The following is a 27,509-nucleotide window of genomic DNA, read 5'->3' as shown; positions in this document are numbered from 1 at the left end:
ATGTTATATAATTACACATTCTATCTATTAGGAAAACAATAGATTTACTAATTCCAAACTAACAGATTTACTAATAATCAGTCTGCTGAGTATAGCTCAATGTTTCTTTATGGCTTGCCTTGTTTTTGAAGAAATGCCCTACTTATGTGGCCTGAGGTCACATAGTTCTTTTAACTTACCAGCTCTCACTTGAGAAGTGCTTCAGCCATGGGATGCCTAAAAAAGGCCCCCTGGCCCTGTGATCCCATTAAAGTCCTGACTTCTCCACCTAGAAGGTGACTCTACTTCTGTGAACTTGCAGTGGGGAGACTCAAATGAAAGCATGGCTCTATTTTGTAAGGAGCAGTTACTGATCAGCCCCCACTGCAGGCTGTGCTTACTCTGCAAGCCTGGGCCTCTGTGGGAGCTGAAGTTGGTTCTCCTAGGCCCTTGATCCTGGAGCTTGCTCAAGGTGATGAGACTGGTGGGGCCAGGATGAACCACACTGCCCTGATTACTCTTACTCTTCAGGCCTCTCCCTTTTTTACTATGGAGTAGTATTAGGTAGGCCAAAAAATCTGTTTAGTTTTTCCATAAAATAAAGGACACATTTTTCATTTTCACGAGTAACTTCATTGATTTGGATATTTTGAGTATGTCAGCTATCTCCTGCTGTTAGCTTTTAATGAGTAGAAGAGGAGTGCTGCTAGAACAATTTTTTTTTAATCCTCACCCAAGGACTTTTCATTAGCTTTTTGACAGAGAGAGGAAGGGAGAGAGACAGACATGGATGAGAGAGAGAAGCATGGATTGGTTGTCTCCATATACATCCATGCCAGGACCAGGAATTGTGCATGTCTGGACTGGGGCCATATGGGGTCACATCCTGACCAGGGATGAATCCAAAACCTAGGCACATGGTCTGACTGGGAATCAAACCTGGAACTTTCAGTTACAGGACAATGCTCCAACCACTGAAACCACTGAGCCACACTGACCGGGGCTAAAACATCTTCCAACACAAAACCCCATAGCAAAGAATTATTTGGCCAAAGTGTCAGTAGTCCCAAGAAATTTTGCAAACCACTTTTGATATATTCCATCAGTCACAACACCTCCATACACCGCAGAAGTCTTTGCATTTCAGTTGCATTTTTACCTTTCTTGAAATAATAAAGCCATAGTAGAATGAAAATGTTGTGTATCTCCTGCCATCTTCAATATTAAAATGGCTGCACAAAAATTCACCAATTTTGATACTTTTTAAAAATTCACACTGATATGACAGATGTCAATACAATTTACCAAAATTGTTCCAGTGACATTAAAGACAACTAAGCGCTACTAGAGCCATTGTATAAAACTGGAACGAACTTTTCGGCCAACCACAGCTTTTTTATCCACTAATCCACTTGCTGATAGACACTTGGGCTGCTTCCAAATCTTGGCTGTTGTAAATAATGCTGCAATGGATTAAATTCAAGTTGCAGGTGATGGTCCTTCCTGGATCCAACCTTTGTTCCATCTTCGCAAAAATAGTTTTCACCTGTTAAAAGCAGACGTCTTAGCTTTCAACATAACGTGGCGCACACAGCTCTAAGCATTTACCTTAAACTGGAACATCAACTTAAAGCACGCAGAAAGGCGCTCAGCTCCACATACCAGGAAAGAAATAGAACAGGTTCTAAAATTCAGAAAAGAAGAGACCCTCTGAGAGCAAGGCTTAATCCAGGCCCCTCTTCTACATTGTTCCGCCCCACACTCTCCGCTTTGGCCCAGCCCAGCCTTGATTTTCGACTCCTCGTGGCTCGAATGGTGGGCCCAGGACACACCCCTGATCCCGCCTTTCAGACAGCGCGCACCCGCAGATGCTTACAGACCCGGAAGTGGCTGTGGAGTATGGAAGGGTACACTGGCCTTTCTGGTTTCAGTATTGCTGGTGTAAACATGAGCGTCTCAGTCCACATTTCTCCACGCATAAAGCCTGAGAGTCACTACAGGCGTTGAAGTCCCCGAACGTGACTTTCTACAGCGGTGAGTCCGGCGTCCCCTCCAGATTCTCCAACCCCGACCATGTTGCTACCCTGACCGCCTTGCTGCCGGGTGAAGGGTTAGCGTTCGTTTCGGGGAAACTCTTGAGGCCGTCCCGCCCGTGGTCTCTCCGCCTTCGGGCCGTTGGACTCCGCCTGCCGCGTGGTTTATCTGCTTAAAGGTGTTCCCTGGGCAGCCCTTTCACCCCGCTTTGTTTAAAGTATCGGGAGATGCAGGCAAACATTTTGCGCCCCTCCCCCCTTCTCTCAGCTCTCTGTCCCTGGAGCCGGGACTGCACCCCGCCCTAGGGATCTGCAGACCCTCTCCACCTGCCGCACACTTAATAAGAGACCCCAGTCTTAGGAAGAGCACACTTTCCATGGGGTGGGACTTAAGACGGGAGAACGCCGTGTCCCCAGGAGTGACCTGCCCCACCGGGGAGGAGCTGTGAGGAAGCGGTGAAGGCGAAGGGGCGGCCAGGAAAGCGGCGGAACCAACTGGTGAGGGGATCTGAAGACGGAATATGAGAGACGGACACTTGAGGGAGAGAAGATGTCGGTGCGGGGCTCTAAGAGACTGCAACGTAGGGGAGCAGGGAATATGGGAAGAACGGGGCAGCCACGTAGGAGTGAAAAGGTAACTGGGGAAAGTAGCTGGAGGAGGAAGACAGGGGCGGAATGCCGAGGAGACTGAGGAGCCCCAGAGAGACGAGAGGAGCTGACAGGGAGAGGGGCCTGTGAACAAATGTGAGGCAGCAAAGGGCGAGGGGCTTCAGACGGACGTAGTGGTTCTATGGAGAAGAGGTGGGGGAGCTAGAGCAGGGACAGAAGGGGGGTTCGGGGGTGACGGGTCAGAGGGAGAAACAGCACTGAGTCAGCCCGCTGGGGGGTGACAGGAAAAACTGTAGTAACAGGGGCCGCAGAGGGGACACAGGCATGGAGTGTGTGGAAACAGACGCAAAGGTGTATGGAGGTGGGAGCAATCAGAAAGATCAGGGAGAAAGCGCAACTGAAGATGAAATAGGTTTCATGAGATTTTCGAATCAGGTGTAGGGACAGGAACAGGAAAGGGGAGTAGAAGCAGGGGAGGTGGAAGGGGAAACACAGGAAAGGACAGCAGTTCAGAGAAACAGGGAAGAGACAAACATCCATACACAGAAATGTAAGTACCAGGAAAAGAAGTGGAACCGGATGTGGAAAAATGGTGAGCTGTTGAGGTATGGACGATTAATTTGTGAGATACCGGCTTTTGCTGAATTGTTCCTGTTAAACAGTCGAATTGGAATTGCAGAACTTTTGTATATAAGGTTTGTTCGTTTTGTAATTATTTGCATCACCAAATAGCTTCCATTTACAACCCTTATTCATTCAGAGAGGAGACACTTGTCTGTCAGTAGTGGGTCCCTTCTCGTTTCCTGGGATGGCAAGAGGCAGGTGACCTGGAACAAGGAGTGACTGAGTCTCACCCCATGATTCTTTCAAGAAATAATGAAAACATTGGGTCTTTTTTCTCTCCAACAAATTCACATTTTTATATCTCTCACATTTAGTTTATCTTATAAAAACATATTAAAATAGATTTTAATTATGAAATCTTTTTTTGTAAATCATCATTGACTTCTGAAACAAGCTTTGTGACATCTCAGATAATCAGCTCTTACTGTCCTTTCTTAAATATGAGGTAGTCTCAACTTTTGCAAAACTTTACCTTTAGAAGTCATCACATTTTAAAAAATCATTTTCCACGTTAAATATGTTGTGTCTAATTTAGATTCTGAGCCCTGCACCCTTTCTGCTGTTTGTCATATGATGCAACATCCATTGGTACTTAGTGAATATCAGGCTATTGCACTGTGTATGTTGTAAGGATGTCAATGATCTTAATAGTCAGAACCTAGTTTCATGAGTTTGTCTAATGTTTTGTAGCCTTTTCCTTCCCTTTATGTGATTTGTTGAATTAGTGACTGTGAGCCACAAAGGAGCTGTCCCTTCTTATTCATTTTCTATAAATGTTGAAGAATAGACTGGTGTCACCTGGAACTTGGTTCCCACAGAGCTCATCTATTCATGGTGAAGTGATCTGATCAGCATATCTCCATAGTTAACCTTTTTTCATATCATTCAGTATCAAAATCCATGTTCATCATTTTATATTTTTTAAATAAAATGTTATGGTTTCCTGGAGAAGAGGAAGGAAATGCCTGTGCCTCTTCATGTAACCTGGCAACAAACAACTCTGTGATGGGAACACTGTTATCAGCAACTTTTGTACAGATAAGGAAACTGAGACACAAAAGTGAAAGGCACAGATATTGGAATCTCCTAGAGTCAGACCTTTGTTTTGTGATTATGAGCTGTGTGACTTTTCTGCAAATTATTTACCTCTCTGTGCCTTGATTTCAGCCCCTGTGAAAAGGGGATAATAATGGCACCTGCTTGCCAAGTGAGTGAATTTGTGGAAAGCAAAGCCTGGGCACAAGGCCCGTGTTACTGAGATGATTACTGCAAAATCTTTCTGTTTAATCCCTCTGTGCCTGTCCAGAATCCAGTGAAGCCTCCCTTCCTCTCTTGCCTACCTGCTCTCCTATTTCCACACCCAGTCCCAGGTTCTTTCCTTTGTTACACCTGCCCCATTTCTTGCTGCTGCTCTGGTCAGGCAGTCTCAACTCCCTTGCCTGATGGAATTTTGAAAACCCCACCCAACCAGCCCCAGGATAGTAGAAGGTACTGGAACACCCTGTGCTTTCTCACACCTGGAGGGATTGCATAGGCCCTGTCCTACCCAGCTCCAGGAGACCACTGTCTCCAGGCTTGTGGACTCCTGCATCCAATTATCTGTGTGGGGGCCCCTCACTCCCATAGATCCCCACTGAGTTCTCTCTTTCCCTAATCTCCCTCCTCCACCAGATTCCCCACTATTCACCCAGGCAGTGGGCCACAAACAAGGCCCTTTTTACCACCCGTGTCAGTCTCTAGCCCTGTCCCTTCTGATCCCTGACCCTGACCCTCTCCTCTGCTCCATCCCTATAGTCTCAGCCTGGCTGAGCCTTGTCCTCTCCCCCTGAACCCTCACCCAGCTTCTTCCTAGACCTCCAGTCTCTTCCAATCTGATCCTTTTACCCTCAGAAGGGTCTTCCTACATCCAGAGTTGACCCTCCCCCTCCTCTGCTCAAACCCTTCATGGCTCCCCGTGCCACCCATCCCCCCAGCAAAGTCTAGGTTTAGCCACAGTTGGGTGAATGGAGCCTCTGGCCACTCTCCTCAGCCTTTCCCGGTACCTCTGCCCAGCACCTGCTGGCTCACCCATTCCCTAGGTTAGGGCATCCTCTCATCTTTTTTCCCCAATGCAGACACCAGCTAGCAGCAGCGTGAGCAGCCAGTGAGCCAGAGCAGCTGTCAGGGCTGTGGTCCCCAAGGCCCCAGGACCCTTTGAGGACAGCAGGAGGGAGGAATCTGAGGGCAGAGAGGAGGATGGATGTCTGAGGACAGGGGCCTGGCCAGATAAGGAAAGAAATGCTTCCTGGTGCTGGCTGTGTGATCTTGGGTGGGCTGCTGGCCCTCTGTGCCTCAGTCTTCTCTTATGTAATGGGGACAGTCATTATGCCTACCTCCTAAGGTTGTCACAAAAATTACATGAGTGAAAGAGCTTGGAACAATGTCAGGCACAGAGGAAGGTTGCATTTTATTTTATAATTAGACAAATGTCTCTTGTGCTTGTCTATCAATTTGTTTATTTCTCTTCTTTGTGTGAGCTCAGTGTGGGTGACAGGACTCTGGTCTGTCTAATTTATTAGCTGAACCTACTATTTAGTGCTCATTAAATAATATAATTTAATTTAAATCAAATATTTGAATAAATGAACAAATGGAAGATAAAACAATAACAACATAAATTGCACCATGAAGATCCATGTTAGCCATAAGGGTTTATCATAGTGAATGTGCAGTGTTCCAGTAACTTGGTTTTTCAGTTTTTTCATAATAATTATGTTGGATGCTATTAAATTTTGGGACTTATCTATGTTAATCTAATCACATTTCCTCCCTGTAAATTAATTAATATCACTATTACTTTTAAAGATTTTTAGACTTATGGGTAATAAAAAGTATTTTTTAAATATTTTATTTATTAAATTTTAGAGAGAGGGAAAGGGAGAGAGAAAGAGAGGGTGAGAAATATTGATGTAAGAGAGAAACATTGATCAGAACCTCTCTTTTGCTCCCTGACCAGAGGCCAAATGCACAACCTAGGCTTGTGCCCTGGTGGGAAATTGAACTGGCAACCTTTCTCTTTGTGAGAGGACATTCAACCAACTGAGCCACACTGGCCAGGGCCATAATAAGTATTTTTCATATATAAATCCATGCTTAGAAATCCAACAATATAGTCACACTCACAGGAGCAAACATTAGATTGGTGTTGCCAGAGGCTGACAGGATGGGAAAAGGGGAGCTGGTGTTCAGAGGGTACAAATTTTAAGTTAGAAGATGAGTAAGTCCTAGGGATCCACTGTATAACAGTGTGCCTATAGTTAACACTATTATATTGTGCACCTAAAATTTCATAGAAAGGGTAGATCTTTTAAGAATTCTTATCTCAGTCCTGGCTGGTGTGGCTCAGTGGACTGAATACTGGCCTGTGAACCAAAAGGTCATTGGTTCGGTTCCTGGTCAGGGCACATGCCTGGGTTGCTGGGCCAGGTCTCCCCTCCCCCGCCCCCACCCCAGAGGGGTTGCTCAAGAGGCAGCACACACTGATGTTTCTCTTCTTTCTCCCTCCCTTCTCTCTAAAAACAATTAATTAATTAATTTTAATAAAAGAACTTGTATCAGTAAAAAAGTAACAAGAACAACAGTAAAATATTTGTGGGTCATTTGGAAAACATAAAAAAGAATGGAGTTGTAGGTGATATTAAGTATTAAAAATAATTTTGTGCAATAGTCTAGTTTTTTTGTGTGTGACTTTTAAATCTAGGATTAATTATTTATGAGATGTGAAATTTTAAGACATACCAGTTATATATGATATATGAACACCCAAATCTGGACAAGCTTCTAGAATATGCATCAAAGTGTTTTTGCTGTGCTCCTGCCCTATCTAATGGAGGGATATGAAATGGATGATATAAGAGTGGGAGAAGGTTGACAAATTTGGAAGATGTTTTAAGGGTACTTAGAAATGCATTTTATTTAAATTTGTAATTGTAAAAAGTTATATTTTAAAGCATTTAATAAAACTAAGACATTCATGTACTATTCATGAAATATGTTTCATATAATTTAAATCACTGTTGGTTACATTTTGATTAAAATTTAAAATCTGGCTCCTATTTTCATAGGTAAACATGCTTGTAAATTGTCCTTCAATAAAATCTAGCTGTTCCAAATCCCAGATAGTTTCCTCTCTCTTTTGTCAAGGGTGGAACACCCCTTGGTTAATGGTTCTTATATATGGAGAAAATAAAGTGTACACTTAATTTTTAAATTTGTTTTTGACTTTATGATGAAATTATCTGAAGGGAGTGATCATTATTTTTTTTACTAATTAATTGTTTTTATTTTTCAGCTTTTTAAAGTTTTACTAAGATTTAAAACTATTTTTCTCATTTTAATTGAGATATAATTGACATATATAACATTAAATAAGTTTAAGTTTTCTTTGTAAATCAGGCACAGTGGAAAATTAACAACAATAACTAATAATGAAGTAGAACTACTATAACAATATACTGTAACTAAAGTTCTCTGAATATTGTCTCTCTCTCAAAGTATCTTTTGAACTGTTAATTTCTGAAATTGTCCATTTAACATTTCAGACCTCAGTTGACAGCATATAAGTGAAGCCAGGGACAGTGAAACCAAGGATACAGGGGGATACGGTTCAGTACAGTATAGTAATGTTGTGCATTACATCCCAGGAGCTCTTTATCTTACAAGTGGACATTTATTTGTGCCTTTTGGCCACTGTCACCACCCTGACCTTTCCCCCGAACCCAGTCAGGCAACCTGCAATCCAATCACTGTTTCTGAGATTGTTTTTTTCAGATTTTATGCATAAGTGAGGTCATGTAGTATGGGTCTTTACCTGCCTGACTTCACTTAGCATAATGCCCCTAAGGTCCTTTCAGGTGCTGCAAACAGCAGGATTTCCCTCTTTTTATTGCTCAATAGTATTAGATATATTCATACATAGTATTCAATAGTATACTGTATATTCTATTCTATACTATGTATCCAGTATTCTATATATATAGGGATATATATTTATATATATATAATACCACATATATATACTATTCCATATACATACACATGGAATTGTGTGTGTGTGTGTGTGTGTGTGTAATTCCATTCAGGGTGGGGCAAATGTAGGTTTACAGTTGGGAGTAAGCAAAACACACAGTTAATAAAGCTATTTCAATAATTATAACCTGCACATTTCTTTATACAAACAACTGCAAATCAACTTATGTCCCACTCTGTGCATATATGGAAATTTCAAATCCAGCATTTGTATTTATAGGTAAAGATACTTAATTACATATATGCTCCTTTCTTTTTCTGCTGGTAGACATTTAGGTTGTGTCCTTGTCTTGGCTTTTGTGACTGATGCTGCAGTGAATGTGGCAGTGCAGAACTCTTTTGGGACAGCAATTTCATTTATGAAGGAAGCTATTTTTAAAGAGTGTACTTTTATTTTACTGTGACTTGTCAGTGTAACTTCTGTGGTCCAACTCTGAGAAGCCCTCACTTGTGATTTCACAGTGGAAAGCAGCAGATCCTGGGCATATTAACGGATTATGTTTCTTGAGAAAACTATAAGGCAAGAGGCCACCTGAGGCAGATCCTGACTTCAGAGTAGTGGAAAATAACATAACCCTGGGATTTACCAGGACAGAGTATATGCAATACTTTCCTGTAGGACAGAGATGGGGACCATGTTAGAGAGAATTCTTATGCCTGGTCTCATATTTTGTGTAAGTGTTCCATCTGGACGATACACTTGGTAGTGGTTTTTCTGTCTCAGAATCTCTGCCCCTCACTTGGTTGTAATTTATCTGACTCATTGTCCACCTGTCACCTGCTCTGCAGTAGACAGAGGGCCTTCCCCCAGCCTACTCTCATTTGGGCAGATACAGGCCCAGGGAGGTCCTGACAGAGACTGGGGAGGGTAGAAGAGATCGGGGACTTGTTCCTCTCCTATTTTGCTTCAGGTGGCATCTATATCATGGCTCAGATGATGGTCCTGGCTGCTGGGCTCCAGCAGTGCCACTTCATTCCCACTGACTGTCCAGCCCTGGGGGTAGAAGGAGCTTCGAGCTGGGCTCATGTGTTACTTCAACATTCTCTCTGAGTAAAATACCCAGAGTGGTTTATTTTTGTCAGTGGACATTGAAAGATGGATAAATGAAGTGTGAGAAGCATGAGGAATTGTAACTTAAATTTAGTAAATTAGGATATGTAAAATTTGTTGTAAAAGATTCTACCATATTTTATTTATTCATGTGTTTGTTTATTTGTGTTTATTTTTAGAGAGGGCAACATGGGGCGGGGGAGGGAGAGAGAGAGGAAGGGGCAAGGAGGGAGTGAGAGAGAGATTTGTTGCACTTTTTCATACATTCATTGTTTGATTCTTGTATATGCCCTGACCGGGGATTGAACTCCCAACTTGGGCTCAATAGTCTAGCCAACTGAGTGACCTGGCCAGGGCTCCATATTTTATATTAGAAACATTTACTTTGGCAAAGATTTTACTCTATTTTCCTTTGAACCTAAAACAGCTCTAAAAAATAAGTTTAAAAATTAAACTACAGTGGTATGTGGAGCATGAAACACTTGAGAACATTTTAAACGATTGAAAGCTCTGAAAGCATATTGGAAAACTAGGCTTTTAAAAAATGTACCTTAATTACATTTAAGTAATTAAGCTCAGTGGGTTGAGCACTGACTAGAAAACCTGAAGATCACAGTTCGATTCCTGGTCAGGGCAGAGGCCTGGGTTGTGGACCAGGTCCCCAGTTGGGGGTGTGGGAGAGGCAACTGATTGATGGTTCTCTCTCCCATTGACGTTTCTTTCCCTCTCTTCCTCCTTCCCCTCTCTCTATAAATAAATACAATCTTCTTAAAAATAGAAGAAAATAGATATATATCATATACCTATAGCTAGGTACTACAATTGTGTCTTCACAATTCATAAAATTCTTTCACACACCCATAACAAAGAAAAAATGCTGATCTCTGAATTCAGTTATAATCTGCTTTATTACTAAACACGTATTACGATTTCCTCTGTGTATCATCAAGTCTGCATTTATGGCATCATTTTCAAAGGCAGCTGTTCCTTCCTAGCAGATGGTTAATCTGTGCCCATTTCTCCTTTTGCTTCCCGTGCTCAGTGGACATAGATGTGGCTGTGCCCATTGCAGGACAAGTTCTGCCCCTGGGAATCTGACCAGGGAACCTAGTCTTCTAGAAGTTTTTGCCTCAAGTCCTTCCAGTGCCCAGATGTCTCAGGTGTGCTGGGTCTGATATCTGTCACCCAGTGCTACTGAAATCAGCTCTGGGGGAGCAATGAAGGCACCTCAAGGGAACTAGGTAAAGATGCCATGTCATGGTCCTCACTGCTGACTTGCAGAACCATAACTTAGAGTGGGACCCTGATCCCCAAGGGATCATCATGCTCATTAAACTTAAATGGTTCCCCTCCAGGTTCCCATTAGCTCACTTGAGGAGTTTTAAGAAATGACATCAACTGTGTGTGCCCCCACAGAGTTGGTCAACTACTTGGGATGGAGCGTCTTTGTTTTTTTTTTTTTTAAATACCGTGAGATTTACCTGTATACAAATTTCTTTTCTTTAAGATTTTATTTATTTTTTAGAGAGGGAAGGGAGGGAAAGAGAGAGAGAGAGAGAGAGAGAGAGAGAGAGAAACATCAATGTGCGGTTGCTGGGGGTTATGGCCTGCAACCCAGAAATGTACCCTGGCTGGGAATCGAACCTGGGACACTTTGGTTCCCAGCCCGCGCTCAATCCACTGAGCTACGCCAGGCAGGGCTGCGTCTTTGTTAATGAGGTGCTCCAGTTAATGCTCAGGTGAGCCCAGGGATTAGCAGGAGGGCTTCCGAATGCATTTTTAGAGTGGGGAGAAATCTTTGTTTAGAGGAGATAATGGAGTTCTCTGTTGGGGCTGAGGGTTCAGGAAAGCAGCACACATTCTCATTGCTCTAGGAGTTTATGGACATCTGTGGAAGGAGAAAGCACCTGAAAACCAAGAAAAAACTGGCAGTGTGGTCTCCACCTAGAAGTTTATTGTTCCTGACTCTTCTATGACAAAGGACAGGAGAGAGTGGCCTTTTCAGCTTTCCAGGTCCTTCTGCCTGTGAGTGTGGTGGAAGTGGAGGAAGGGACTGTGTGGACACCTTTGAAGGCACATCCTCAAAATGCAGACATGACTCCTCAGCACATCGTCCCCTGAGAAAACAACCCAGAGCAGGACCAGGACAACATGGCTGCTTTTCAGGTAAAAGATACGACTTGAATCAGAGGCTGTGTCTGCTTTCTTTTTAACATCAGTGGATTTAGAACCTGCAACCTTTAATCCTCTAGTTGTGATGTTTTTTCCTAGTGATATTTTCACTTAATTATTTTTTTCTTTTCTTGTTGTGATTGTCTAGGTCAGCAGTTTATATAGTTTTCTCCTTTGTCCCAGAGGCTTCTCTACATTCTCTTTATCCAGCCTTCCCAAGGTCATGAAGAATTCCCACCTTTAATTAATGACCCTCAACCACAGAACACATCCCTTCTGTGACAGATTAACCTGGAAGGTACCCATGTCCCACATCCCTATTGAGATGGTCTCAGAGGCCCAGGTATCAATGAAGGGACATGTAGGTTTTATGTTCATGTAGCTACCTCATGAGATCTGAAGAGCAGGGGTAAGAAAATGCAAATTTTACTGGTCAGGCTAGCTCAGAAAGTTCTGACAAGAATAGTTAGAAGAGACTTGCTCACTAGTTTGGTCAGAAAGACTTACTGTTTAAATGCATTGTAGAGTTACAGAACATAGAAGGTATGTGTGAGAAGGTATTAGATTTGCAAAAACGAATGACTTTTTGTGATCATATTTAGGTTATGATTTCCTTATTTATGTATTTTTGCCAGTAATGTCACAGCAGTGATGACACATCCTTCCTTTTGCTTCAGTCACCAGATATCCATTGTTCTAGTCACCCTGATATTCACTTGGCTAAGGTGCTCTCTTCACTATGGAGTTAACAGTTTCTCTTTATCATTAACAAGGGTCTAGCAGGGAATTATTGAAAGATATGAAAAAACTGTCACATTTTATCTGGACATTGTTGTCTTCTATTTCTGTTGTCTTCTTAGTTTCTATTTGCTTTGGAAAATGAAAACTCTACTTTTTTTTACTGTACTTACTGACTTTAGAGAGAGAGGAAAGGAAAGAGAAATATTGATTTGTTGTTCCACTTACGCATTCATTGGTTGAGTCTTGTATATATCCTGACTGGAGATCGAACCCAGATTGTTGACGTATCAGGTTGACACACTAACCAACTGAGCTACCTGACCAGGGCTGAAGACCCTACTTTTAATTTCCGAGAGATTACTGGCTGTGGGGAGGCTTTAACCAATCAGGTTAAAAATTTTAAGTTCCCATAAATTTTAATAATGTTCTACAGTCATGTTACAGACATACTTCACTTTATTCCTTTTTGTAGTTTCATGAAAATTTACAAGAATTATATTAATGTATATTCAAGTCAGTAAAATTTCTAAGGTATAGTTCACCAAAAATGGTACATCAAAATTTTTAAAGAAATGAAAGACTGGAAAACAATAGCTGTAACTTATTATTCTTTGTTATTGTGTGTTCCTTTCCCTATTGTGTTTATAAAACATGGTATCATCCACAAAAAGATTGATGAGATTTGCAGAATCAAAAATTCCATTCCCTATCACTGTTAACATGCTCTTAGTTTCCATATGTACGTCTGTGTGAATAAAATGTTAACATTCTTTGAGCTATTCTTTCTCCTTTCCTGCTTAGGATGTTTCTGTTATTCTTCTCAGTTACAGAAACTGCCATGAATGCTCATGACATTCTTGGTGCCTGTTGGCCTGTGTTCTTTCTGAAAAATTCTAGAATTGAATTAAAACTCAAGATCTACTGTTTACTGGAAGTTTCACAAAATATTCTTATAACATAAAAAATAATCTTTTTCTCAGATCACATATATATTAAAAATTATATACAAAACTGTTGGAATGATATCTAGTATATAAGACATTATCAAAAAGGATTATGGTTGCTATGCTTCCTGTTTTATGAGAACAGTAAATTCTATGAAACTCTTTCAGCTGCAAGTCATCTATGAATTTCTCTGTTTTCTTTTTCTTGCTATTCAGAAGTATGGCATGTGGACCAGAGACACTGGCATCATTAGTAAAAAGTGAGCTTGTTGAAGAAGCACAGGCCCCATCCCAGAACTCCTGAATCAGAATCTGCATTTTTATAAAACTGCAGTTCTTCCCTTCCCTTCTCTCTCAAAATAAACAAAATCTTTAAAAAAAAAAAAAAAAAGCCCTGGCTGGTGTAGCTCAGTGGGTCGAGCATGGGCCTGAGAACCAAAGGGTAGTTGGTTTGATTCCCAGTCAGGGTACATGCCTGGGTTGCAGGCTAGGTCCCCAGCAGGGAGGTGTACGAGAGGCAACCACACATTGATGTTTCTCCCCCTCTCTTTCTCCTTCCCTTCCTCTCTCTCTAAAAATAAATAAATAAAATAAAAAAAAAAAACACTGCAGTTCTTTGTTGTCTGTGTTAAACTTCAACTCCTCACACTTCCAACTTACCATGTCTTCTCCACCTGAAAAATATACACAATTGATTCTGAATGATACAATTATAACTCTTAGAAATCCATGTGTCTCTGTTGATGCCTTCATTTTATTTTATTTTTTTCATCTTTTTAATTTTTAACTTTTCAGAGAGGAGAGGGGTGGGAGAAATAGAGGGAGATAAGCATTGATTGGTTGCTTCTCACGTGCCTCTCAATGGGAGACCGAACCTGCAACCCAGGCATGTGCCCTGACCAAGAATTGAACCAGCAACCTTTTGCTTTTCAGAGTGACACACCCAACCAACTGAGCCACAGTGGTCAGGACGATGCCTTCATTTTAAAGTTCATTTTCCTGAAAAGTACTGTCTCTGCAGTGGATTTGTGGAGATGTGACATCCTCCTTTCTCGGTGTTAGAAGATACATTAGAGAATATTACTGGGTCACAGTGATCTTACTGGATGATTCAGTATACTCTCCTAGGTCAAAACCACTGTTTTCAAGTTGGGTTATATTATGAATTCTGTTGGTGGCCCCTTGGTAAATGTCTTTTCTTTTAGAGATCATTGACCTTCAGGGATGTGGCTGTAGATTTCTCTCTAGAGGAGTGGGAATGCCTGGACCCAGCTCAGAGGAAATTGTACATGGATGTGATGATGGAGAACTACAGGAACCTGGTCTCCCTGGGTGAGGATGACTTCCTTTCAGAGTTCCAACTCCACCCACAGAGTTTATTTCTTTCATGAGGAGATCGTCTCCTTGTAGCTTCTGCTTTGTACAGTAGACTTTTAGATCCCTGGTCTCAAGAAAGAAATGGGGATTTTCTGGTGTAGGAAAAAAAAGCTGGGGGTAAATTGGGACAACTGTCACTCAACAGCAATAAAAAAAAGGAAAAATCAAAAACATTTTTAAAAAGAAAAAGAAAAGTTTTGTGATATATATGAAATAGAATCCTATTATCTGAAGACCTTACATGTTGTCTAGAATAATTAATGTGCTAACAGAAAACAGTATTTTGGAAAATATTCTAGAATATTTTCTAGAATATCCTAATATTATACCATTTTCTAGAGAATATTAGAATATTTTCTAGAATATTCTAATATTATACCATGTCTTCTTACTTGAGCACAAACTGGATTGGAAATGGGAGCATCTCTATCAAAACTCATGTTCTTTTTTCTGATAAACAGGTCTTGTTGTCTCTAAGCCAGTCCTGGTCACCTTTTTGGAGAAAATAAAGGAGCGCTGGGATGTGAAGGGAAAAAAGACATGTGCCCTCTCAGGTAGGTGGGAACAAGGAAGCTGGTGACACAGGTGAGAGGTCCAAAGGCCACGAAGGAAGCTAGACCCTGACGTGTGATTTGAGAAGCTCTGCTTCAGTGGAAAAGATTTTGAGAAGCCCAGGTTTATTTCTGTTGCTGTCATAGAAATAGGGACAGTGCATCTGCAAAATGTCCCTTGCTGCTGTATCCTCTCAGGATTCTGCTCTGTTCTAGTGACCTCCATCATCACATTAGCTGTGGGGGCAAAGACCCTGCCTTTATCTGTGAGGGCTGCCATGGTCTGGCTCCTCTTCCATTGCTTTGGGGACCTAGGAATATCTGTGCATGATGCTGAGGAATTGGATGTTAAGCCTTTTTTTTTCTTTTGGTCTCATGTAGAGAGTTTATGAAGGAAGAGGTTGAGACCCTGGAATTTGGTGCAGAAATCCCAGGAAACCTGGAGACAGGTGTCATGTTTTCTGATTTATTTCTAATCCTGTGGAGGCTTCACACAAGACCCTACAGAGTTTAGACTCAGTGATTTCATCACAGCACAATGAATATCAGAAAATCTAATTATCTCTTTTACTTCAAAATGCCCTTTTGCTTTTTTGCTTTGTATTATATAACATCAATTTCTGGTCTGTAGTCATCATTTCTCCATGTTAGAATAGTGGACTGTGTGCATTTACCTCATAGAATTCCTCAATAAGTTACTACCACAGGTGTCCTTAGAACAGTGCTCAACACGTAGGAAGATCTCTATTGTTACCTGATTTCTTTATCTCTATCATTTTATCATTCTCTCTTGTTTGGACTGTGCCTGATGTGTTTTCACTTTGTAATTAGATCTTTGTCAAATTTCTGCCTTGACATTCGGAAGTGCTGATACAATATGCTCGAGTGTTCTCCTTTGGTAAGAAGTGAATTCCAGAATTAGACATTTCATATTTAGGAAAATGTTTTGTCCCTCAATTTAAGTTTAGTTCAGGCAAAAGCAATGATTAGGTTTTTTATTTGTTTTCCTCAGCATGTCTTTTTTTCTTTTTAGCTTGCATTTTTTAACAATTGAATCTTTATTCAGCATGTCTTTTAATGATAGTATACTCAATCTCACATGTTTAGTTTAATCATCAGTTATTCTCTGCGTATTTTACAAGTTTGTTATGATTCTTTTATTTAGAAATGAAGGCTTTTTTTTTCCTGTAGGATGGATTGCAGCCTACACATTTTGTGTAAGAATAGCTGAAATAGCAGTGTGCAGATGAGTTTTTGAGTTGTAGGTTTGAAACCTGTATGCTTTTGCAAACCAGTGTCACCCCAATAAATTTTTTTATATTTATTTATTTTTAGAGAGAGGGAAGGGAGGGAGAGAAACATCAACTTGTGACAGAAACATCGATCAGTTGGCTCCTGCATGCTCCCAATTACGGACCTGGCTCACATGTGCCCTGACCAGGAATCATATTGATGAGCCTTCATTTCACAGGCTGGCGTTTGATCCATTGAGCCACACTAGCCAGGGCACAGCAATAAATTTTTACAAAAGAATAGCTGAAATATATTAACAGCTGAAAAAACTTCTTGGATTATTTAAATACTTCTTTATAAAATTACTTTTAGAGCTATTTTTGAATGATTTTAATGCATTTTCTGTGAAATTTTTGTGTTGTATAATACATGCCAGTGATGCACAATGCTTGCTGTTCATGGAGTCACATTCACATTGGAATTTATAGTTTATAGAAGAATTCTTTTTTAATAGTACTTCTATGTACTGATAGTACTCAGATTTCTGGATTTAAATTTTCCATTCTTGTTTTCCAATTCCATAACAATGTATTTGTTTTTTAATGGTAGTTTCCCGAAATTTATTTTACATTTTTGGTTTTTATTTATATATTACAAAGTAAGTGATACTCAGTACACTTAAGACATTATGGGACTTAATTCAAATATGAATCAGCTATATGTCTATTGCCATTGAAATTATGTGCATGTTTTTCTGGTTAGCTTTACCCTACTTTATTAATGACTTATCTTGTGTCTTTCTGTGCTTGGTTAATGGTTAGTGTAGTTACATAGGTATGAAAATAGTCTTAATTTTATATCTGTTTATGAATTTATATTCTCTTTATGAGAGGGAAAGACTTTTTTAAAATTGAAGGTAGTTTTTGAAATGTTGTATAACTCTATCTCTTTTAGATGTTGTTTATGTTCAATTTTGTTAAAAACCGTGTGAGAAAAAAATCTACCATCTTAACCATCTGTAACTATAGAGCCCAGTGGTATTAAGTATACTGTCTTTGTTGTGCATCCAATCTCGGGAAGCATCCATCTTGCAGAAATGTCACCATGTCTATTTTAAACAATCACTTCCTCATTTGTCTTCAAACCAAGGCTTAGGTAACTACTTTCTTTTTCTTTTTACCAGGTGGACTCCATTAGATTACTTACCTAAGTGGAATCCTGTAGTGTCTCTTTCTCCATTTAAAAAAAGTCCTCAAGGTTTGTCTTTGTGATGTCAGGTGATATGATGTGGTTCTATTTCATGACAGAGTTGTATTAAATTGTATGTGTATGTTACATTTTCTTCATCTATTTATCTATCCATAGACATTGGGGTTGCTTCCACCTATTAGAATCTTTTGTGAATAACATAGTGGACACAGCTGTGCACATGTCACTTGCAGATCCTCCCTTGAATTTTTTTCGCTATATACCTAGAAGTCAGATGGCTGCATCATAGGATAGTTCTATTTTTAATTTTTTTGGCAAACACCACCACATTTTTCATACTGTTTATACCAATTTATTTTCATTCAACCACTGTATAGGGTCCAGTTTCTCCACATTTTTGGAAACACTTGATATTTTTGTTTCTTTGAATCTGGTCATTTTTATTGTTGTAAAGTGATTTTATATATGTGCGTGTACATATATATATATATGGTGTGTGTGTGTGTGTGTTTTAATGGAGGATACAAACATTTATCCCTCAGATGTGCATCAAGAATCATAGGAATGATGCATAGATATAACAACAGATACTTCAGAGAAGAAGGTCTGTGAATGACTTTCTTAAAGAGCAGTTTTAGGGCTCCCTAATGTTTGATTTAATACACTAGAGAGTTTAAATCTTAATACTATGAATTGAAAAACATGGTTAATAATTTGCCCTGAAAAAATCTGAAGTATATAAAATTAACTTTGGTTTACATGCAATAGCATGGAAGTTATATTTGCTCTAGGTGTTGTTTCTGGGATAAACAAATAATCTAAAACACATTTTGAAGTGAAGTTGAGATAAATTTTGTGACATTTAATTTATTCCAAATTGTACAGCATCATTATTAAAATGGTGTTTTTCTTTTCAGTTTGTTATCTTCACCATTGTAAATAATGCTGCAGTGGATGTAAGGGTGCATATATCTTTTTGAATTCATGTCCTCATATTCTTTGAAAAAAATCCCCAGAAATGGAATGGCCCTGTTACGTGGTATTTGCTTGTAAATTTTTGAGGAATTTCCACCTTGTTTTTAAATGGCTGCACCGGGCGGGGAAGGGGGGGGAGTTGGGGAAAAAAATGGCTGCACCAATTTATTTATAATCTCACCAGCGGTGTATTAGCGTTCTCATTTCTCCACAACATTAATAATACCTGTTACTTGTTGACTTATTAATGATTGTCACCCTGACAGGTGTGTGGTGATATTTCATTGTGGTATCAACTTGCATTTCTCTGACAATGAATGGTGTTGAACATGTTTTCATGTATCTATTGGTCATCTTCATATCCTCCTTAGAGAAATGTCTGTTCAGGTCCTCTGCCTGTTTTTCAATTGGATTGTTTGGGCTTTTTTGGTGTTAAGTTGTGTGAGTTTCTTTTATATTTTGCATATTGAGCTTTTAAAGATGTATTATTGGTGATTATCTTACCCTATTCAGTAGGTCATTTTTTTGTTGTTTTGTTGTATTTTTTTCCTGTACAAAAAATTTACTCTTAGTCTCACTTGTTTATTTTTCTTGTTAGTTATGCCTAGGGAGACATATCAAAAAAAAATATACTTGTAAGAGCAATGACAGAGTTTATTGACTGTCTTTTCTTCCAGTGTTTTCATAATTTCAGGTGTTATATTTTAACTTTTAATCAATTTTTTAGTTTATTTTGGTACATGGCATCAGAAAGTGGTCTAGTTTTAAATTTTTTGCATGTATGTATTTAGTTTTTCTTGCACCATGTTTTGAAAACTGTCTTTCCCCATTGTGTATTACCACATTTTTTCTTATAGATTAGTTAATTATATACCTTTGACCATTTTAAAAATTGCGTTACTTTTTTCATTTTTTTGTAAAAGTTCTTTATATATTCTGGATATTAACTACTCATTAGATATATGTTTTGCAGAAACTTTCTCCCATTTCCTAGGTTCTTTACTCCACTGAGTATCTGCTTAAATGTGTAGGAGTTTTTATATTTTGTTCAATCCCGTATGACTGTATTAGCTTTGTTTACCTTTGCTTTTGGTTTTATAAGTAAAAAATTTAAATGTCATGAAATCTTTTCCATAACTTAGAGTAGATTGAGTCATTAGTTTTATGTTTAAATGTTTTATCCATTTTGATTTAATATTTGCCTATGGTGTTACGTAACGGTTCACCTTCACTCATTCTTTTACATGTGGACATCCAATTTTCTCAACACTATTGATTTATGAAAATATCCTTTTATTATATTGTGGTACAAGAAGGCTTGTTGAAGGTCATTTGACCTTGCCCAGGAGAAGTTGTATGTAGGCTCCATGTCCACCGTGCTTCATTGTTTACCTCTATTAATGTCTGTATTACACTTTTTGATAACAGCAGCTTGGAATATGGTTTAAAATCTGAAAGCATAGTGCCTATAATTTTACACTTTCTTTCCATGATTGTTTTGGTTACATGGTGTCCTGTGACATTCCATATTAATTTTAGGATGAGCTTTCCAATTTTTTTTTGCCACAAGTGTCATTGGGATTTTGATAGAAATGCTTTGGATGTTTAGTCTACCTTTGGTACTACTGACTGCTTATGCTATTAGCATTCTAATATAAGATCATGGCATGGGTAGTTCATTTATTGAGTTCTTTAATTATACTCAGCAATATTTAATACTTCTTATCATACAAGTTGTACATCTCCTTCATTAAGTAAACAACCAAGTATTTTATTGTCCTTTATATTATTATTCATGTAATTACATTCTTAATTTGTTTTTATATTAATTTTTGTTTACAGTAACAAGGAACACAACTAACTTCATGGTTTTATATCTTTTGAGAAATTTGTTTGATTTAGGTTTTTTTAGAAACATGGAATCTGTGATTTCCAATACATAATTCTGTCACCTATTAACAGATTTTACTTCTTTTCCATTTTTGTTGTTACCATGGGAGATACTTCAAACATTTTAAAGTTATAACATTATGCTTTAAACTGATTGTTCAGTTGCGTATAAAAGCTCTATTATTTGCCCTGGCTGGTGTAGCTCAGTGGATTGAGTATGGACCTGTGAACCAAAAGGTCGCTCGTTTGATTCCCAGTCAGGGCACATGCCTGGGTTGTGGGCTAGGTCCCCAGTAGTGGGGCACACGAGAAGCAACCACACATTGATGTTTCTCTGCATCTCTTTCTCCTTCCTTTCCCCCTCTCTAAAAATAAATAAAATCTTAAAAAAGAAACTCTATTACTTGCCATCTCCACCCCTTATGTCACTTATGTTATTGATATCACATTATATTTTCTATGCTGTGTACTTATAGATTTAAGATTTTGTTGCTTTTATTTTTAAAGTTCTATAGGAGAAATCAAAATGATTTGTGTTTCATGATTATACCACTGTGCATTTTTGTATTGGTATATATATTTATATGTATAACAAATCTTTATATGTTCATATGTTTTAGTGTTGTTTGGAAATTTTTGATACATCTGGAAGTATTTTCTTACTCAGTTTTCATAGGGAAGATTCAATGGTGAGAGAGTTTTCAGTGTTTTTGAGCTGGAAAACTTTTTCTTTCTCCATTGTTCATGTGTCTTGCTTGATAGTTTTTGTTCTTTCACTGGTTCAGTATTTTATTTCATGCTCTTCTTTTTCATAAGGTTTCTGCTGAGAAAGCCACTGATGATCTTAGAGGAGCTGTGTTTCCCATGTCAAAATTTTTTTTATGCTTTTAGGAAAGTTGTCTGGGATTTATAATGTTTTCCCTATGTCTTTCTGTTGACATTTTTCATTTATCCTATTTAGCATTCAGTGAGCCATTTGAATTTGTATGTCTCTTTCTTTCTACAGATTTCAGAATCTTGAACTATTAATTTTGCATATAAGTTGCATACTCCATTTCACTGTTCTGTCTTTATGGGGTCTACTTAATGTGCAAAGTGGTCAATTTGTTGGTTTCCCATGAGTTCCTTAGGTTCTCTTCACTGTTCCATATTTTTGTTGGCTTCCTTGTATTGAAATTTTTAATGAAGTATACACAAGCTGTTTGATTCTTCAAATTGGTCATATCTTTTGTGATGAGTCTATTGTATTTTAAAATTTTGATACTGTTTTTCAGCTTCTCGTTTCTGTTTGGTTTAATTTTACATTTTCTCTCTTTGCACTTTCATTTTGATCATGCACAGTTTTTTATTATGTAGTTGTCAGTTTTATCTAATTTCCCATTTTTAATATGGTTGCTTTCGATTCTTTTTTGAGGTAAGATATTTTTATTAATGTAGTATGAATTTCTGTAGATTTATATTGTTTTTCTGACTGGACACTATCTGTTTTTCTTTGTCTTGATATCTTTGTTGAGGTTCAGATTCTAAATAACAAGGCTTTATGAACTTGTGTTCTATGGGAATAAATTGTGGTGGGGATGCATGTTCTTGTTCTTTTGTGCAAGTTCAAAGTGCTTTCTGTTTCTTCCTCAGATCCCATGGTGACTTTCTGTTCTTCATATCTGTCTTTAGTCTTATACAGATGTGGTGTTTGAACAATTACTCATTTTTTTTAGTTGCTACTATAATGTATTCACCGTGTATTGCCATTTTTTAGCACTCTGTGTGGTGCAAAACAGAAACACATTCTTCAAGAAGCTACAAAACAGTGAGTCACTGAACACACTGTACTGTTATCTTTTTCTCTCCAGAGAAGAAACTGGGAATTGGGACTTTTCTTACAATATTGGCAGTGTGTGCCATGGGGGTTGAGCAGTATTGTTAGCAATTATAACCAACTTTTTGTCTCACTTTGATGTGATTTTTTTCATTGTACCTTTTGTGGGCTTGCTTTGAACTGTTCACTTGCTTTTGGGATACTCAGAAATGTAATTTTGTGTATAATTGCTGGTAAGTTCAAAGTACAATCACTTGAATGTCATAACTGTGAAAACTGATTTCCTATCTTTCAGCTATGTCATCTGAAGACAACCAAGCCTTGTTACGAAAGCCAGGAATAGAAGATTTATTCTCTAAAATAATACTGGTAAGATATGGAAGGTGTGGCTTTGATAATATACACTTAATGCAAGCCTTTGAATTTGAGGAATAGTGTGACAAGAAGAAAGAATGTTAATATGAACAGAACTAACCTGGGACAATTATTCATAATAAAATTATTGTTACCTAAAGAAGTCAAAGATACTACACATTTGGAAAAACTCTCACATTAAGTCAGTTACATTTGCAGATCAATGAGTTTCTGTGTGAAGACTGAAAAAAATTTCTGAAGATGTATATTCTTGGAAAGGAAAATATGGGAAATCTTAGAACTCATATAATCCATGGTGTGAATAACCATTTGTGTTGTTTAAAATGTAGGATAGGATTAAACTTTCAGTCAGTCATGCCTAAAATTTAGATTTATAGTGCACATATAAAATTAAAATGTGGTGAAATTGGCAATCCCTTTATCAGGAAATCATTGTTTTCCCATCATTAAATGTTTTCGTATTCCAATATCTATAATTTTTATAAACATGGAGTGTTTTTTAATACAACCATCATGGTTTAATAACTATCAAAGAATAGTTATTTGGAAATAAGTGTATATGTTTAATCAAATTATAGCTGTCACTAAAGCCCTTTCTATCTTCAGTGTTACCAGAGTACATATAATGGAGACAGAAGTTATCAGTTCAATGAACATTGGAAACACTTTAACCAAGAGTCCAATCCTAATAAACATCAGAGAACTCAGCTTCCAGAGAACCATTGTGAAGTCTTTGACCAAAAGTCAAATCACAATACTCATCAGATTATTTCAATTGTAGTGGAAAAGACAAGCAAACAAAGTAAATATGTCAAATCTTTGAAGCCATCTGCAAATCACACTGAACAAGACAATATTTATTCTGGGGAGGAAGCTTACAAATGTAATCAGTATGGGAGAGTCTTCAGTCAAATATTCAATCTAAATAGACATAAGAAAAGCCATACTAGTGGTAAACTTTACAAGTGTAAAGTATGTGGTAAAACATTTAATTGGCCTTCAGGTCTTACTATACATCAGATAATTCATACTGGGGAGAAGCCTTACAAATGCAGGGAATGTGGCAAAGACTTTTGCCCATCTTCCAAACTTACTAAATATCAGAGAATTCATACTGGAGCAAAGGCTTACAAATGTTTAGAATGTGGCAAAACCTTTATCTGCTACTCAGAGCTTACTAAACATCAGAGAATACACACAGGAGAGAAACCATACAAATACAGAGAATGTAGCAAAGCCTCTATCCAGTCCACAGACTTTACTGAACATCAGAGAATTCATACTGGAGAGAAGTTTTATAAATATAGAGAATGTGGCAAAACCTTTAGCCAGCGTTCAGCACTTACTCAACATAAAAGAATTCATACTGGAGAGAAGCCTTATAAATGCAGAGAACATGGCAAAGGCTTCAGTCAGTCCTCGACCCTTACTGACCATCAGAGAAACTATAATGGACAAAAGCCTTACAAATGTGGACAATGTGGCAAAGCCTTTAAATGCTCCTCAAAACTTATTCATCATCAGATTATTCATAGTGGAGAGAAACCTTACAGATGTAAGGAGTGTGGGAAAACCTTTTTGTGGTATTCATACCTTACTAAACATCAAATAACACATTCTCGAGAGAAGCCTTACAAATGTAGAGAATGTGGGAAAGACTTCAAGTGGCATTCATATCTTACTGAACATGAGAGAAGAGTTCATACTGGGGAGAAACGTTACAAATGTAGAGAATGTGGTAGATCCTTTATCTATCACTCAGAACTTACTCACCATCAAAAAATTCATATTGGAGAGAAGCCTTATATATGTAGTGTATGTGCCAAAGCCTTTAATCAGCAGTGGTGTCTTATTCGACATGAGAAAATTCATACTGGAGAGAAACCTTACAAATGTATAGAATGTGGCAAAGCCTTTAGTGCATCCTCAACCCTTTCTGAGCATCAGAGAATTCATACTGGAGAGAAGCCTTTTAAGTGTAGAAAGTGTGACAAAGCCTTTAATCAGCGGTGGTGTCTTACCCGACATGAAAGAATTCATACTGGAGAGAAACCTTACAAATGTACAGAATGTGGCAAAGCCTTTAGAGCTTCCTCGACCCTTACAGAACATCACAGAATTCATACTGGAGAGAAGCCTTATAAATGTAGAAAATGTGACAAAGCCTTTACCCAGCGTTCAAAACTTACTGTACATCAGAGAGTTCATACTGGAGAGAAACCTTACAGTTGTAAGGAGTGTGGTAAAACCTTTGCTTGAGAGTGAATCTTTCTAAAAATTAGATAATTCATTCTTGACAGAAGCCTTACAAATATAAAGAATGTGGCAAACCCTTTAATTACCACTGGCCTCTTACACAAACACCAGAGAATTTATACATTGTATGTGCCAGAGCCTTTAATCAGCAGTGGTATCTTACCCAGCAGGAGTGAATTCATACTAGAGAGAAACCTTACAAATGTAGAGAATGTGGCAAAGCCTTTAACCTGTGCTCAAAACTTGTTCAACATTGCAGAATTTGTGCTGGAGAGTAATAATAATAATAATAATAATAATAATGTAAATAACTTGGCAAGATATTTAACCTTTGTTCAAGCCTATTGAGCATCAGAAAAATAAACCTTATAAATATAACACATGCTCCCAGGTCTTTATCCTCAATCATAGTTTTCTCAATATTTGATCATTAATACTGCATAGAAGACTAACAAATAAAAATGATGTGGCCAAAGCTTTACCCAGGATGCAAACCTTACTAAACATTAGAATTCACACTAAAGAAAAACAATACAATTGTGAAGAAGGCGAAAAGACTTTATTCAGCATTCATAGCTTATTCAATGCATGAAAATTCACACTAGAGAGAAACTTTAAGGGTAAAGAATGTGGAACACCTATGGCTGGACCTAGAACCTCACTCAATATCAGGGATTGCACACTGGGGAAGAATTCTATATTCATAATAAAAGATGAAAGACTTGTCCACATTATACACTTCACAAAAGCCCAAACAACTTAGGCCTTAAAGTGACTTTAAAGATGTAAATAATTTGCAAAAGTTTGTAATTGAATAGGAATTTTAAAATATTACTGAATTCACAGAATGAAGGTCAACAATTGGTTTTAGGTATTACTATAAATCAGAATACTTACACAGAATAATCCAATTTTTAAAGACTCAGATAAGGACTTCTATTTGCTTCAGAGTATCAAGGGGATGGATGTTTCTATATGTATAATTACAGTGTATTCTATTTTATATTGACAGTATATTAGATATTTTGAGAAGAAATATTTATGATTCCACTGTCATAATAATTAGTTACTATGTTTTTATTCCTAGTGTATGTGATGAGTTTGAATGTTGCTTTTTTTAAAGATCTGTGAACTCTTGTATATTAGGTGAGTTTCACTCATATCTACTTTTACATGGAAGATTGAAGACATAATGCACAATGTATGAAAAAATCTAAATGGAGATGTTGTTTGTGGTTGACTTAAAATGTTGTTGTATGTCACCATGAAGAGCATCTTTTTTTGCATCGGTGTAAGGCTGTGGAGCATTATGAATTTTAAGTTCTTTTTCCAATAACTCTCTTTAAGGAAAATATGGTGGCAATTTATTAAAACCTTGATGTATCTTCATAGTAGCCATAGACAGATGAGATGATGTGGTTGAAATAAAATAAAAAAGTGATCAGGGATATCTGAAAAAGCATAGACAACTCATTTCTTTTTTTAACTATTCACCCAAGGATAAGTTTATTGATTTTATAGACAGAAGAAAGGAGGGAAGAGAGAGAGAATATCGATTGACTTCTAAGACCATAAAATTATTGTATTTCCATGTTTGCTAAATAATTAGCCTCCATTCTGAAAACCACAAAAGCACAGCTGTCAGATCACTATATAGTAAAATCCAGTCAAAAGACAAAGGGTAGCTGAAGGAATAGAACAAGACCTATAGATATGCTGTCTACAAGAGACCCACCTCAGATCAGAGTGAAAGTAATGACGTGGAAACAGTTCCCCTCTACCTTTGGGCTCTGAAGAACCTACTCTGTAGAAAATTTTGCTCTAGTGAGCAATCTATATCATGGAAAGTGCACGTATAATAGATATAAAGAATAATCATGTTCATAGTTAGCTGTCCTATGGTAGAGGTAACTTTTAATGGAGTCAACATGTAAACAGTCTTTAGATACACAGAAACTTCTTTTGGCAGGTGCTCAGGCAGGTTAGAGCAGGCCTGATGGGTAATTCAGGTAAAGATGCTTTGCTTTTATCTGAACCACTTAATAGATGACTGCTTTACTTTCTCTTTTTAAAATTTGGAAATCCAGTGTTAAAAAAAAAAAAAGAACTGTGTTGCCCTGTCTAGTGTGGCTCTGTTGGTTGGGCATTGTTTGGAAAAGCTAACAGTCACCAGTTCAGTTCCTGGTCAGGGAACATGCCTCAGTCGCTGGTGGTCCCTGGTCTGTCAGGGTACATGGGAAAAGCAACCAGTTGATGTTTCTTTGTCACATTGATGTTTCTCTCCCTATCTTTTGGCCTCCCTTCCCATCCCCTGAAAATAAATAAATATAATCTTAAATAAAATGAAATAAAAAAATAAGCTTTGTAGCCTTGGCTGGTATGGCTCCTTATACCCAGTGGTTAGGAGTTTGATTCTGGGTCCAGGCACTTGACTGGATTGCAAATTTGATCCCTGATCAGGGTGCCTACAGCAGACAACCAATCAAAGTGTCTCTATCACACTGATTTTCTCTTCCTCTCTCTAAAACCAATAAACTTTTTAAAAAGTAGCCGTTCCCTGAAGGAACATATAATGAATTTGAAGTTACATTTCATTCAGATATAACT

At 38.1% G+C, this 27,509-nt stretch overlaps 1 protein-coding gene across 1 annotated transcript; it reads left to right on the top strand.

The window, feature by feature from the left end:
- Positions 1-1,846: 1,846 nt before the first annotated feature.
- Positions 1,847-27,252, top strand: LOC123824177 (zinc finger protein 85-like). The gene is made up of 6 exons (XM_045847293.1): positions 1,847-2,013; positions 11,238-11,529; positions 14,426-14,552; positions 15,059-15,151; positions 22,567-22,640; positions 23,253-27,252. Exons 2-6 carry the CDS (start codon positions 11,515-11,517, stop codon positions 24,903-24,905), a joined length of 1,962 nt encoding a protein of 653 aa, XP_045703249.1. The 5' UTR covers positions 1,847-2,013; positions 11,238-11,514; the 3' UTR covers positions 24,906-27,252.
- Positions 27,253-27,509: the final 257 nt, after the last annotated feature.

This window comes from Phyllostomus hastatus, unplaced genomic scaffold, assembly GCF_019186645.2.
Source record: "Phyllostomus hastatus isolate PE091 unplaced genomic scaffold, TTU_PhHast_1.1 phas_contig_549, whole genome shotgun sequence".
Lineage (NCBI taxonomy): Eukaryota > Metazoa > Chordata > Mammalia > Chiroptera > Phyllostomidae > Phyllostomus > Phyllostomus hastatus.
Note: the sequence above shows the minus strand (reverse complement) of the source record. Positions and strands in the feature narration are given on the sequence as shown.

What these genes read in the sequence shown, in the direction of transcription:
- LOC123824177 (XM_045847293.1), top strand. An exon ending in CAGGAACCTGGTCTCCCTGG is followed by an intron (nt 14,553 to 15,058) that starts GTGAGGATGACT and finishes TCTGATAAACAG; the next exon opens with GTCTTGTTGTCTCTAAGCCA. An exon ending in AAAGACATGTGCCCTCTCAG is followed by an intron (nt 15,152 to 22,566) that starts GTAGGTGGGAAC and finishes CCTATCTTTCAG; the next exon opens with CTATGTCATCTGAAGACAAC.